Source organism: Cololabis saira, chromosome 6 (assembly GCF_033807715.1).
Source record: "Cololabis saira isolate AMF1-May2022 chromosome 6, fColSai1.1, whole genome shotgun sequence".
Lineage (NCBI taxonomy): Eukaryota > Metazoa > Chordata > Actinopteri > Beloniformes > Belonidae > Cololabis > Cololabis saira.
In genome coordinates, this window is record NC_084592.1 from 40,951,432 (window position 1) to 40,963,529 (window position 12,098).

Here is a 12,098-nt window from a genome sequence, read left to right on the forward strand (position 1 = left end):
TTTGAGCATGTTTCGAAATAAAGTTTTTCAATCATTCATTCATTCATTCATAAATATATAATGCAATATCATAGACGAATAAAAACCAGACTAAAATGTAGAAACTCTGCTAAAATGTGTCTTCATTTTCGTTGACCAAAATGAGACGAAATGTTGTAACAAAGATCCTTAATATCCATTTTTGAAGTAGTTTCCTCTGGTTTAGATCTGCTGCTGGTGACGTCACGTCCTCAATCCAGTCGCGGCCACAAAATCACAGGAAAAAATCAATCTGTTGTAAAATCAAATTAGAGTCTTCTGTATCTGGAATGAACTTATTCTTGAGTCTATAAGGTAACAATAATATGATAGTAAGATAACCTTGTTTGAAATGTAAAATGGGTTTGGTTAATTACAATATTTGAGTAAAACTAGACGAAAATGTCATCAGTTTTCTTCAACTAAAACTTGACACGACTAAAAGGAGAAGACAAAAACAGGCTGCCAAAAACAACACTACATGGATAGGTGTCGTAAAGACAGAGATGAGGTGTGTTTCCATTATCGGGGATTCATAGGAACCTCTAACAGACTAACTGTCTCACAGCCAGCTTGTCTCTATCACACTGTAGCAACACACAAGAAGTTGAGATATTTCAGATAAGTCATGTCACAGCACTGAAATCGCTCTTCTCAGGCGATGACTTGCTTTTAACGGTTGATTCTGGAGCCGCTGCTCTTATTCTTCTCCAGTGCAGCCTTCGACACGGTGGATCATGACATCTTATCACACCGATTAAAGCAGCCCGTTGGTGTAGGGGGCTATGCACTTCAACGGTTTAAGTCCTATTTTCTATCCAACTTGGACAGTTTTCTTCCACAGAGGCCCCAATTAAATACGGGGTACCTCAAGGCTCTATTTTAGGCCCCATTTTATTTTCTCTACCCGCTTCCACTGGGCTCCATCTTTGAAAGATATAATGTGGCATTTCACTGTTATGCAGATGACGACTAGATTTACTTCCCTTTAAAATCTGGTGTGTCTACGAGATGTCAAAAGGTGGATGGAGCTAAACTTCCTCTGCTGAAATGAAGATAAAACAGAAGTTTTTGGGAAAACTGACGTGCTGACAGGATGCAGCCTTTCGACTTTTCTAACGCTCCAAAATTTATAAGATATATTGAAGTCATCTTTGACGGAAATTTCAAATTTGCAAGACAGGTCAATGCAGTAGTCCAGTCTAGTTTTTTTTATCATCGGAGGCTGATCAGCAAAGTTGCATGCTCTTATCTTTTGTAGACTGGACTAATGCAACTCCCTTTATAGTGGGATGGACAAGTCTCACCTCCGCCATCCCCAGCTAGTCCAGAATCAAACTGCCCGCCTATCAATGAGGACAAAACGGTGTGAGCATTTTACCCTGATATGGCAATCACTTAACTAGCTGCCTGTTTCTCTTAGAGGTGTTTTTAAAATTTCACTCTTGGGCTTTTAAAAGCTTACATGCTCTGGCTCCTCCTTATCTCGCTGAACTCTTGCATAGACATCGTCCTTGTACCAGTAATTCAGGTAACAGCTCAAAAAGTCATTTTAATAACACTAAAGCCTGAATTATGGTTCTGCGTTAAATCGAAGAAGAGCCTACACCGTAGCCTCACGTGCACCTCCCAAAAATTGTAACTACGCGTCGCGGTGACGCAGACCAACGCAGACCAACGCGGACCGAGAGGGCTGATTGGTTTGCTTGGTAACAACGCATTTCCGGTTCCGGTTCATGAAGCAGTCGTGAACTTTCAGCGCTCTTTTCTTCGTGTGTGTGGTTTTTTTGGGGGTTGTTTTGGTTTTTTGGACAATAGTTGTCCTTATCTCTTTGATTCATTCTGACGGGAAAAAAACAGAAGCTAAAGTATCAACTAGCGCTCTGGGGGGGGTACTGCACCGCGGCGAAATGGAGTGACGGAGAAGTCCGAAGGATTCACGACGGCGTCACGGCAACGGCGTAGGCTCTTCGTTGGTTTAACGCAGAACCTTAATTCAGGCTTAACTCGATATTGGTTTGAATCAAATCGTGATAATCGATTCTGAATTTTAGAATTCAGAATTGAATCAATTCTTGACATTTGAATCGATCCTAAGCCATATATGGTACCATGATGATTACGGAAGATAAAGTTATAAGGGCTAGCCATTGGGTGAGCAAACTGTCAATCAATAATCTATTGCTTCATATAAAATCTCCTTTAGAGTTGTCATGGATGTGAACTAAAACGATTGAGGCCAAGACTTTCCAGGGTGTAAATACGTTCACTTCTGCTCTCAAGTTGGACATTTTATCAGAGCCAATTGGAGACTGTTGAGTCAGCCTCTAGCGGCCAGCCGAGGAACTGCAACAATTTTTAGGAAGTTAGATGGACTTCACAATGTAGCCGTCTATGAAAGCCTTTTTCGCTCAAAACTCGAGGACAACACTTTGTAGTCTGGTTGACTGGGGGTCGCCAAGCTTTCAGACCACAACTGGACAGCACCAAAGTTCACACTAAAACACTTTTAGCTATGGCTGTTGTGGTTCCCGCGTTTGCTGCGCTCAAATAGCCGTTTTCCACCAAACTGGTTCTGGGCCTGTGCTGAGTTTGGAACCGGTCTTTCTGTTTCCACTGGCAAAGCTCTGGAACAGAAAACCCGGTTCGCAAGGTAGCACCAACTCTTTGCTGGTCTAGAGGGAAGAACCGCTTACGTAAGCGGAGGGGGCGGAGTTATTAAGACCAACGTCAACAGCAAGACTGGGAGACGGAGACATTTTCAAATAAGAATGAATCTGGATGCAGCAAAGCATCATGGGTCTGAAGAGGAGACAACCAGTGTTTTAGAGATGTGTCCACGGAGGAGCTACGTGGACCAAGTCCTATTAGAGCAGATACCTGGTTGTTGCTGCAACTTTCGTGCAAATGAAAACACAGCGACCTAACTGACGTTTGCAGTGATGTAATGAAATGAAATGACTCCCCTTACAACTCGAGCTGTGTAAAAACAAACTAGTTCTCAGCTGGTTACCAAGTAGAACAAGTTGTGAACTAGAACCAGCCCTGGAACCGGTTTTGGGGGAAAAGGTGTAACAGTGGCCCACGTGAGTTCCTCTGGACCGGGGGTCGGCAACCAGAGTCTATAGAGCCGCCCTGGTGGCTCCTGGAGCTTTTTCAAAAATGTTTGACCTTTTTTTTCCTTTTTTTTCTTTTTTCTTTCCTTTTTAATCTCGACATTTTGACTTTTTTCACGAAATTTTTAATATTTCCTCGACATTTCGACTTTGTTCTCAACATTTTGACTTTTTTCTCGACATTTCGACTTTTTTCTCAAGATTGTACTTCAACATTAATCTTGACATTTTGACTTTTTTCTCGAAATTTCAACGTTTTCTCGAAATTTTTACTTTGTCGATATTTCGACTTTTTTTCCTCAACATTTCAACTTTTTTCTCGACATTTCGACTTTTTTCTCGACATTTCGACTTTTTTCTCAAGATTGTACTTCAACATTAATCTTGACATTTCAACTTTTTTCTCGACATTTTGACTTTTTTCTCGAAATTTCAACTTTTTTCTCGACATTTTGACTTTTTTCTCGAAATTTTGACTTTTTTCTCGATATTTCAACATTTCGACTTTTTTCTCAAGATTGTACTTCAACATTAATCTTGACATTTTGACTTTTTTCTCGAAATTTCGACTTTTTCTCGAAATTTTGACTTTTTTGTGGACATTTCGACATTTCAACTTTTTTCCTCAACATTTCGACTTTTTTCTCGACATTTCGATTTTTTTCTCGACATTTCGACTTTTTTCTCAAGATTGTACTTCAACATTAATCTTGACATTTCGACTTTTTCTCGAAATTTCGACTTTTTTGTCAACATTTCGACTTTTTTCCTCGACATTTCGACTTTTTTTCCTCAACATTTCAACTTTTTTCTTGACATTTCGCCTTTCGCCATTTGCCTTCATTCTAAGGCTTATGCAAGACTAATATAATGAAGGCAACACATGCTGTACTATCTATAAGGCTTATACAAGACTTTTCATTTTTTGCGGCTCCAGACATTTGTTTTTTGTGTTTTTGGTCCAATCAACATTTTGGGTTGCAGACCCCTGCTCTGGTCTGGACCAACTTAAACAGCACATGTGCAAGAAAACGACCTTAGTCCTTGGCAGGACAAATGAGGGTGGGGGGGCATTAGGGGGGCTCTCAGCCCCACGACCAACCCCCCCACCCCCCACCAGCCCGCCCCTGGATGGCAGCCTACCTTTGCCGTTCTGCCAGGCCGTGTACCAGGACAGGCTGAGGAAGGACGTGAAGAAGATGAGTGCGGTGGCCACAGTTCCGTGTCTGAGCCTCATCTCATTGCAGCGCCGCGGGGACCCGGAGCCGCCGCTGCCGCTCCTTCCTCCTGCTGGCCTCAGGACGGGAATAACACCACGATACTGAGGGAAACCGCTCCGCTCCGGTTATGGTTACGGCTCCGGCGGGGTCTGGGGAGGACGGGAACGTCCTTGCTGGGCTGTGACTTCTTATTTCGTGCCCATTCTACCCCCGATTTTTTCGTCAACTGGTTGCGAGTTCACCTGTCACGTCAGACCGCGTCGTGTAAAATAGCGGCTTCCGGTAGAGACTTTCAGAATAAAAGCTATTGCAGCAAAGCGTTTGAAAAAAAAAATGGGGTGGGGGTTATAGTCAGTACTGGAGTTGAGGGGGGATGAGGAATTAAAAACGGTCAAAATCATCCCCCCCTGAAATAAAAACGGTCAAAATCATCCCCCTAGTAAAATTGTCATCCCTCCTTTCCATCCCTTATGTCATTTCATCAATGAATGTGGTTTTACTGCTATTTCAACATTTAGAGTCATCACCAGAAAAATAAAACCTTAACTTATTTGACAATTTTCACCTGTTTCAAGTACATTTTCACTTGAAATAAGTAGAAAAATCTGCCAGTGGGACAAGATTTATCTTCTCGTTACAAGCAAAAAAATCTTGTTCCGCGTGCAGATTTTTCTACTTATTTTAAGTGAAAATCTACTTAAAACAGGTGAAAATTGTTGTTTTTCCAGTGACGAGTCTTGTTTTAAGTGTAATGAGATTTTTTTTACTAAAATGAGACATTTTAACTAGAAATAAGACAAATATTCTTGTTAAGATTTTGAGTTTTTGCAGTGATCCATTTTACTTATCCTGTGAAGGACAGAGTCATATTGATAAGTTCAGAAAACAGTTTTTTATTTTTGTGTTGTGATATATTTGATGTAAGCCCAGTGGATATTTAAAGCTTACAGAAGGCTGCATTTAACTGCTGCTATGTCATTCCTGCAGTATTTCTGCAGGTGTTTTGGTCAGTGCTATTATTTGTATGATAAAATCCACCATCCCCCCTGATTTCTTTTTACAACTCGAGTACTGGTTATAGTACCTTCTTCAGTCTCTTTTTCTAATCTCACACACACATATATATATATTTTTTTTTTATTAATGATAATAATAATAATAATAATAATAATAATAATAATAATAATAATAATAATAATAATAATAATAATAATAATAATAATAATAATAATAATCGATTTTATTTGTTGGCGCCTTTCTTTATTTTATTTTATTATTTTTTTGTATTTATTTATTTATTTATTTATAATAGGGACAGTGCATATTAATAAAAGTTTAAATAAGTAAATACATAAATGTAAACATGCCAGATATAGCCATCAAGCTAATTTTCATCTGCAGTCCCTTTTTCAGGTTGATGGTCTTATTTCACACAACTGACGAGAATTACGTTTTTTCTATACGGTCAAAACGTACAAAGACCGGGTCAAATACAGTATTACAAAAGTAATCTGTGCCGATTTGTGCGGTCAATCAAACCATTAAAATAAATAAAAATGTTAAATAACACTGGTTTCAGATCAGCCCACACACAAAGCCCAGGATTTTGGTATAGAAAGAGAAAAAAAAAAACGTATCAGAACATCTTAATATATAATTTAAATGTGATAGTTTCGTAGTTGTAAACACTGCTCGACTTGTATAAGAAGAACTGGACAAGTGCCCGGTGACGTCACCCGTAGGTTTTCTAAAGAGTGCTTTTGAAGTCTTTAGCCCCATCTAATGGCACTTTTCCACTAGTACCTACTCGGCTCTATTCATCTCAGCTCGGCTCGACTCAGCTCGGCCTGGTTTCTTTTCCATAACAATTCAGCACCTGGAGCAGAAGTAGGAGGTTGGAGTGAAGCTGCTCTGACGTATTTGATTGTGTATCTAAACGAAGAAGACAACAACACTAAAGATGTAGAACCTGGAGGAGACGATACATGTGCTGCTTGGTCTGTGGCTTGTGTTTGATATCAAGTTAAAAAATGAGAGAAAGAGAAGCTTCAAGCGGCTTTTTAATTTTTTTTGGTTTGTCTCTGCTGCTGAAAAGTCCGTTGGTAGCTGAGCAGCTATGAAGTGACAGAGCTCCTGGTAGATCTGGTCGTTCCTTATCGCCCGTCTAGATCCCTTTTTAATTCTCTCCTCAGCACCAGGTTTATGAACATCTGCACCTCAGAGTTGGATCAGCAAACAGACTTCTGCTGCCGTTGCTGCTGGAATAAAATCAACCAGAAGCCGCCGACAGAGTCGCTCTTTCTCTGATGTCACATCCTTAATCAGACGTCTGATTCCAACCCCCCGACCAATCGGTGGCTTGTAGTGTGATGACATCACAGCCCGACTCAGCCGCTTATGGCCCTTTTCCACTAGTACCACCTCAACACGCTTCTACTCGCCACGCCCACATCTTGCGCTTTTCCAATACGGGCCGAGGCCGGTGGAGTCGTGCCAAGCAGATACTTTTTCTGTACCGAGGCTGACGTTTGTCAGACGTCAGACGTTTGAATCAGGAAGCGGGAGTCAGCGTGAGAGCGGCTCGCGGCGATTTTATTATACAGCGCAAACGTCTGTTTGGTGATCCAACTCTGAGGTGGGTAAGCCTGCTGAAAAGTACTGAGACTTCACATGGTCCTGTGTTTGAATACTTTTTAAAATGGTGCGAGGAATCTTTTTTATCTTTGAATATTTTTAAGACAAACTTTATGTGTATCGATTTCAGACGCGTGTCTTATAAATATTTAAGCACTATTATTGACAACAAACTGTCATTTGGAAAAAATTCAGACTCAATATATAAGAAAAGCCAGCAGCGCCTTTTTTTTTTCCCAAAAAGTTCTAAATACCAGGTTGATTCTTCCTCTATGTTTTATCGTTCTTTCATCAAATCTGTCATCACTTTTTCTTTCATTTGTTGGTTTTCAATCCTTGAAGGTCAAAGACAGAAATTTGCTCAATAAGGTTGTCAGTCTAAGCAGTAAAATCATCGGGTCGGCTCAACAAACTTTACAAGAACTTTATAAAAAACAGCTGATCAAGAAGGCAAACTCCATATTGTCTGATTGCTCACATCCCTTAATAAACAGTTTCAGTTTCTACCATCAGGTACAGTGCTTAGACTCCCTTTTGCAAAGACAAACTGATATAAACACTCCTTTGTTCCCTCCGCTATTGTTATTTTAAATGCCGGAAGGAAAAGGTAGTGGGTGAAAAAGCCTTCATTCTCAAGCTATACTACTATTGTAATTTATTATGTATATTTTATGTATATTTAACATTGTGTGCTTCTCCTGTCGCGAAACTAATCGCCCCCTTGGGGACAAATAAAGTAATTGATTGAACTCTGAGGTGCAGATGTTCATAAACCTGGTGGCTGACGAGAGAATTAAAAAAGGGATGTAGACGGGGCGATAAGGAACGATCAGATCCACCAGGAACTCTGTTTTACTCTCAGCCGCTCGCGGCTCCAGCTGATTTCTCATCAGCGCCGACACGAACAAAGGGATTGCGCAATTGAGTACGTCACAGCAGCTTCACCCCAACCTGCCCACTTCTCACCTGGCTGTGGAAAAACAAACGAGGACAAAGCGGGTAGAGGCGTGACGAGCCGTCCCGAGCTGGGGCGCGCTGAGTAAGTACTAGTGGAAAAGCGCCATTAGAACCTCTGCAGAGTAGCTACAGAAAAGTATCTACTCGGCACGTTAGACCCGTAGTGGGAAAGAACCAAACCGAGTGGAGGAGAGCCGAGCTGAGTAGGTGCTAGTGGAAAAGTGCCATAAGTAAGTACATTTTTATTTCTATTGCACCTTTCACAGAAAACGGAATGTCACAAGGTGCTTCACAAAAAATAAAACAACATCAAAGATAACACGAATAATAAAACACTACAATAAAAGTAGAAATACAATAAAGATAAGATAAGATAAGATAAGATAAGATAATCCCTTATTTCTCCCTCAATGTGGGAACTCACATTGTTCAGCAGCAGTACACTTAACACACACATGCAGGGAAGGGGTGAAAAAGTAAAAAAAGTAAAAAATATATATAATAATTACGAAATGTAGACAGTATATACAGTACATTGTAATGGAAATAGGAGTAGTGCGAAAGAAAAAAACAGCAGTGCAAAAAAAAGCAGGTAGAATCTGTGTAAGGTAGACAGACAGATATTGCACATCTTGTTATTGCACATCTTGTTATTGCACGTGTTATTGTCCATTGACTACTGAGAGCAGGCCTGGTTGCAGGCCTGATGGCAGCGGGGAGGAAGGACCTGCCATGAAAAACATAACACAACCCTCTCACTACTAATGTTTAAAAGCTCTGAGAAGCAGGTGGGTTTTAAATGTTTACTTTGCAGGATACCCTGCCTTAAATAAATCTAGTGTGTCACCTGTTCTTTTTACATTAACCGACACAGGGTGAAGTCGAGCTGAATATCCTCTGAGGAATACACTTAATAGCGGGTCTGGACTAATGTAAACAGAAGTGAAGTGTGATGCAAGGATGTCTGCAAACCGTAGTTGCAGCTTTGCAAGAAACAAAACTCGGCTCGTTGACAAATTGAAGAGTCTTGGAAAGAAGTTCTTTGCGGTCAACGAACGCAACAGCAGGAGTTGCAGAGGGAGGATGCTGGTCACATTGGTGCAAAATCATTTCAGGGAAGTCATTATGCAAATCTGCTTGTTATTCAGGGTGGATCCACCTCCCACTCCGTCTCCTGCATCCAGCCAGGCCAAGCAACACTGATACAAATATTGTGCTTGATCTACTTAAAAAAAAAAGTCAACTTTTTGCATGAGATTATTATGTAGATCAAGAAAGACTAGTCTTTGTATAAACTACTTAATTTTTTGTATGTAAATAATACATTTTGCAAGTACAGTCAATTTAATTGTGTTAAGTTTACTTTATTTATCAAAATTAAGTTGACTTTACTTGCAAATGAATTTTGTACATACTAAAAATTAAGTAGTTTATACAAAGACTAGTCTTTCTTGATCTACATAAAAACCTCATGCGAAAAAGTTACTTAATTTTTTTAAAGTAGATCAAGCAAGATATGTTTTACTGTGGTGTTCTACTTAAACAAATAAAGCATGTTTCATCTAAACGTTGGTCAATCTGCCCAGTAGATTAAAATTGTTAAAGGAAAGGTAAATACAACAAGATCATTGCTTGTTGTTTGTGTGTAAATGAAAAGATTGCCTGGGATTACATAAATACTGCTTGTTAAGGAAAAAATGCACAATGTCTTGTTTTTTGAAAAAATGCAGATTAAGTTCAAAACTACTGTAGATGTATTCATGTAAAGCAACAAACTTCATTTTTAATTGTCAATATAACAGATTTAAATATGTTATATTTACATGCGCTTGGATTTATTTTTTTCAGTGCAGAACCGTAGTTGCAGCTTTTTGCAAGAAACAAAACTCGGCTCGTTGACAAATTGAAGAGTCTTGGAAAGAAGTTCTTTGCGATCAACAAACGCAACGGCAGGAGTTGCAGAAGGAGGATGCTGGTCAGCTTTGTGCAACATAATTTCAGGGAAGTTATTATGCAAATCCGCTTGTCACTCAGGGTGGATCCACCTCCCACTCCGTCTCCTGCATCCAGCCAGTCAGGCCAAGCGAGCAGACACTGGGCCGTCTCGTTACGAAAAGAAAAGTTGCAGTTTTTCCACCGACAACTGGATACTGACTCACTTTTGTTGCTAAAATCCACCACCCCGACAGCTTAAAAGGTCAAAAGAGCATATTTACAGCCTGAAATGAGGTGGGGGTCTGCTGGAGCTCATCTCAGCTGTCTTGTCAACTCACCAGTCCATCAAACGGCACATCAAACGAGACCTGGAGACTTGTCCAGGGTGGACCCCTAACTCTCACCTGTAATGAGCTGGGACTGGCTCCAGCAAGGCCCCCCGAGACCCTGTACGGCTCGTCAATATGTTGATTTCTGCGTAAAGTTGGACAGTTTTAACTCGTAGGTCTGTGACTAACTTTTGTTTTTTTTTGTTTTTTTATTATTACACCAAGTGGACATAATACAAATACAAGATACAGACAGTGGACATACAGTACAAACAACAACAAAAGACAACATTGAGTTACAATGATATGTATCTAGGTGTGTGTGTGTGTGTGTGTGTGTGTGTGGAAATAACATAATGAATGAATAAATAAATAAATAAATTACGAATATTACTTTGAAAAATAAATAAATAAATAAATAGATAATTATACTATAATAGCCTATAATATAATAATATCCTAATATAACATATTATAATATTATAACATATAACAAAATTATATCACCATACTATAATATATACCAATATAATAATACTATTATATAACATCCCATGAGATCTCATAACATAATATAATAATACACTATAAAACAATATATTGTGATAATGCCAAGAATAATTATTAGAATTAGAATTGTGTTATATATATTGCAATGTGACTAACTTTTGGAGCCAGCCCCTTGTGGTCAGGACAGGAACTGCAGGTTTTCCTTTGTTCGGCCCTGGCTTCGACCCGGTCCATGATGCAAGCGTGCAAATGACCTGGGGCCTCATTTATAAAAGAGTGCGTAGGATTCATACTAAAAGTGTACGTGCGCTCAAAAGCCGAAAATGGCGTGCACACAAAAAAATCCTGATTTATAAAACCGTGTGCACGCACATCTGCACGCAATGTTCTCTTTATAAATCAGTCCAGCTGGAAAGTTGCGCAGGTGAATTCGCCTCATATCGCCTCTACACGCCCACTTCATACCATAAATGGTCAATGCAAAGTACTTCATGACTGTTTTTGCATATGAATGAGCCTGCTGATCAACAACAACTTGGGAAAAGGCACATTGGACTTACCGGTATTTGTTATGTGCTACGTCCTACGCTGGAGGCTAAATAGATTTAAAAACTCTTTTATCCCATCCTCAATAAGGCTACTTAATAGCAGCAAATGAAATATAGAGGATGGTTATCTTTGAACTGTGTTATTGAAATGGTATCATCTAGTACACACACTCTGTGGTCTATGTCTATGTAAATATGGTGTATGTTATTGTCCTTGAAGAGTCCTTAGTTGTTGATTCTTGTTGTCTGTGGGCGCAGCATGGGTTAAAGCCCAACCCGAATTTCCCACACTTGGGACAATAAAGTGTATCTTAATCTTAATCCTCAGTCACTCTACAGTTGGAACCGGTGGGTGACGAGGAGGTTCCCGGCACGACGTGTCCTGGCACGTCATTAGGGATTAGGCTCAATAACTGTCCCAGTTACTTCTGTCAAAGTATTAAAAATTGCAGTCCAATAGTTATACAGGGATGTACATGACCAAAGCATATGCACATGATTGGCTGGTGTTTGATGACATTTTTCACAAAAGGGATCAACACTATCATAAACCTTACAAAGTCTAACTTTGGTCCAACCTGCCGTAGTTAATGTAATAATTGCTCGGGGGTTGTTCTGTGTTTTGGGTCTCTGGAAATCACTTCTGTTGTAATAGATGCTGTATAAATAAAAAAACTGAACAATTTGAATAATAATGAGATAATATGTTTTATTTGAGTCTAGGTAGAAAAAAAGAAATAACACCGTAACTGATGCAAAGATGTTTTCGGTTCCTTTTTCAGCTTCATCTGCTTGCGACATAACGCCAGGTTTTCACTCGGTTTTGGTACC

At 39.7% G+C, this 12,098-nt stretch overlaps 1 protein-coding gene across 1 annotated transcript in view; it reads right to left on the reverse strand.

Annotated features, from left to right (window-relative positions):
* Positions 1 to 4,610, reverse strand: part of mgat4a (alpha-1,3-mannosyl-glycoprotein 4-beta-N-acetylglucosaminyltransferase A) — a 70,217-nt gene extending 65,607 nt beyond the window's left edge. The window contains exon 1 of the mRNA XM_061724142.1: positions 4,278 to 4,610. Within this exon, the coding sequence (XP_061580126.1) occupies positions 4,278 to 4,371 (94 nt within the window). The 5' untranslated portion in view covers positions 4,372 to 4,610. The remainder of the gene's footprint in view (positions 1 to 4,277) is intronic.
* Positions 4,611 to 12,098: the final 7,488 nt, after the last annotated feature.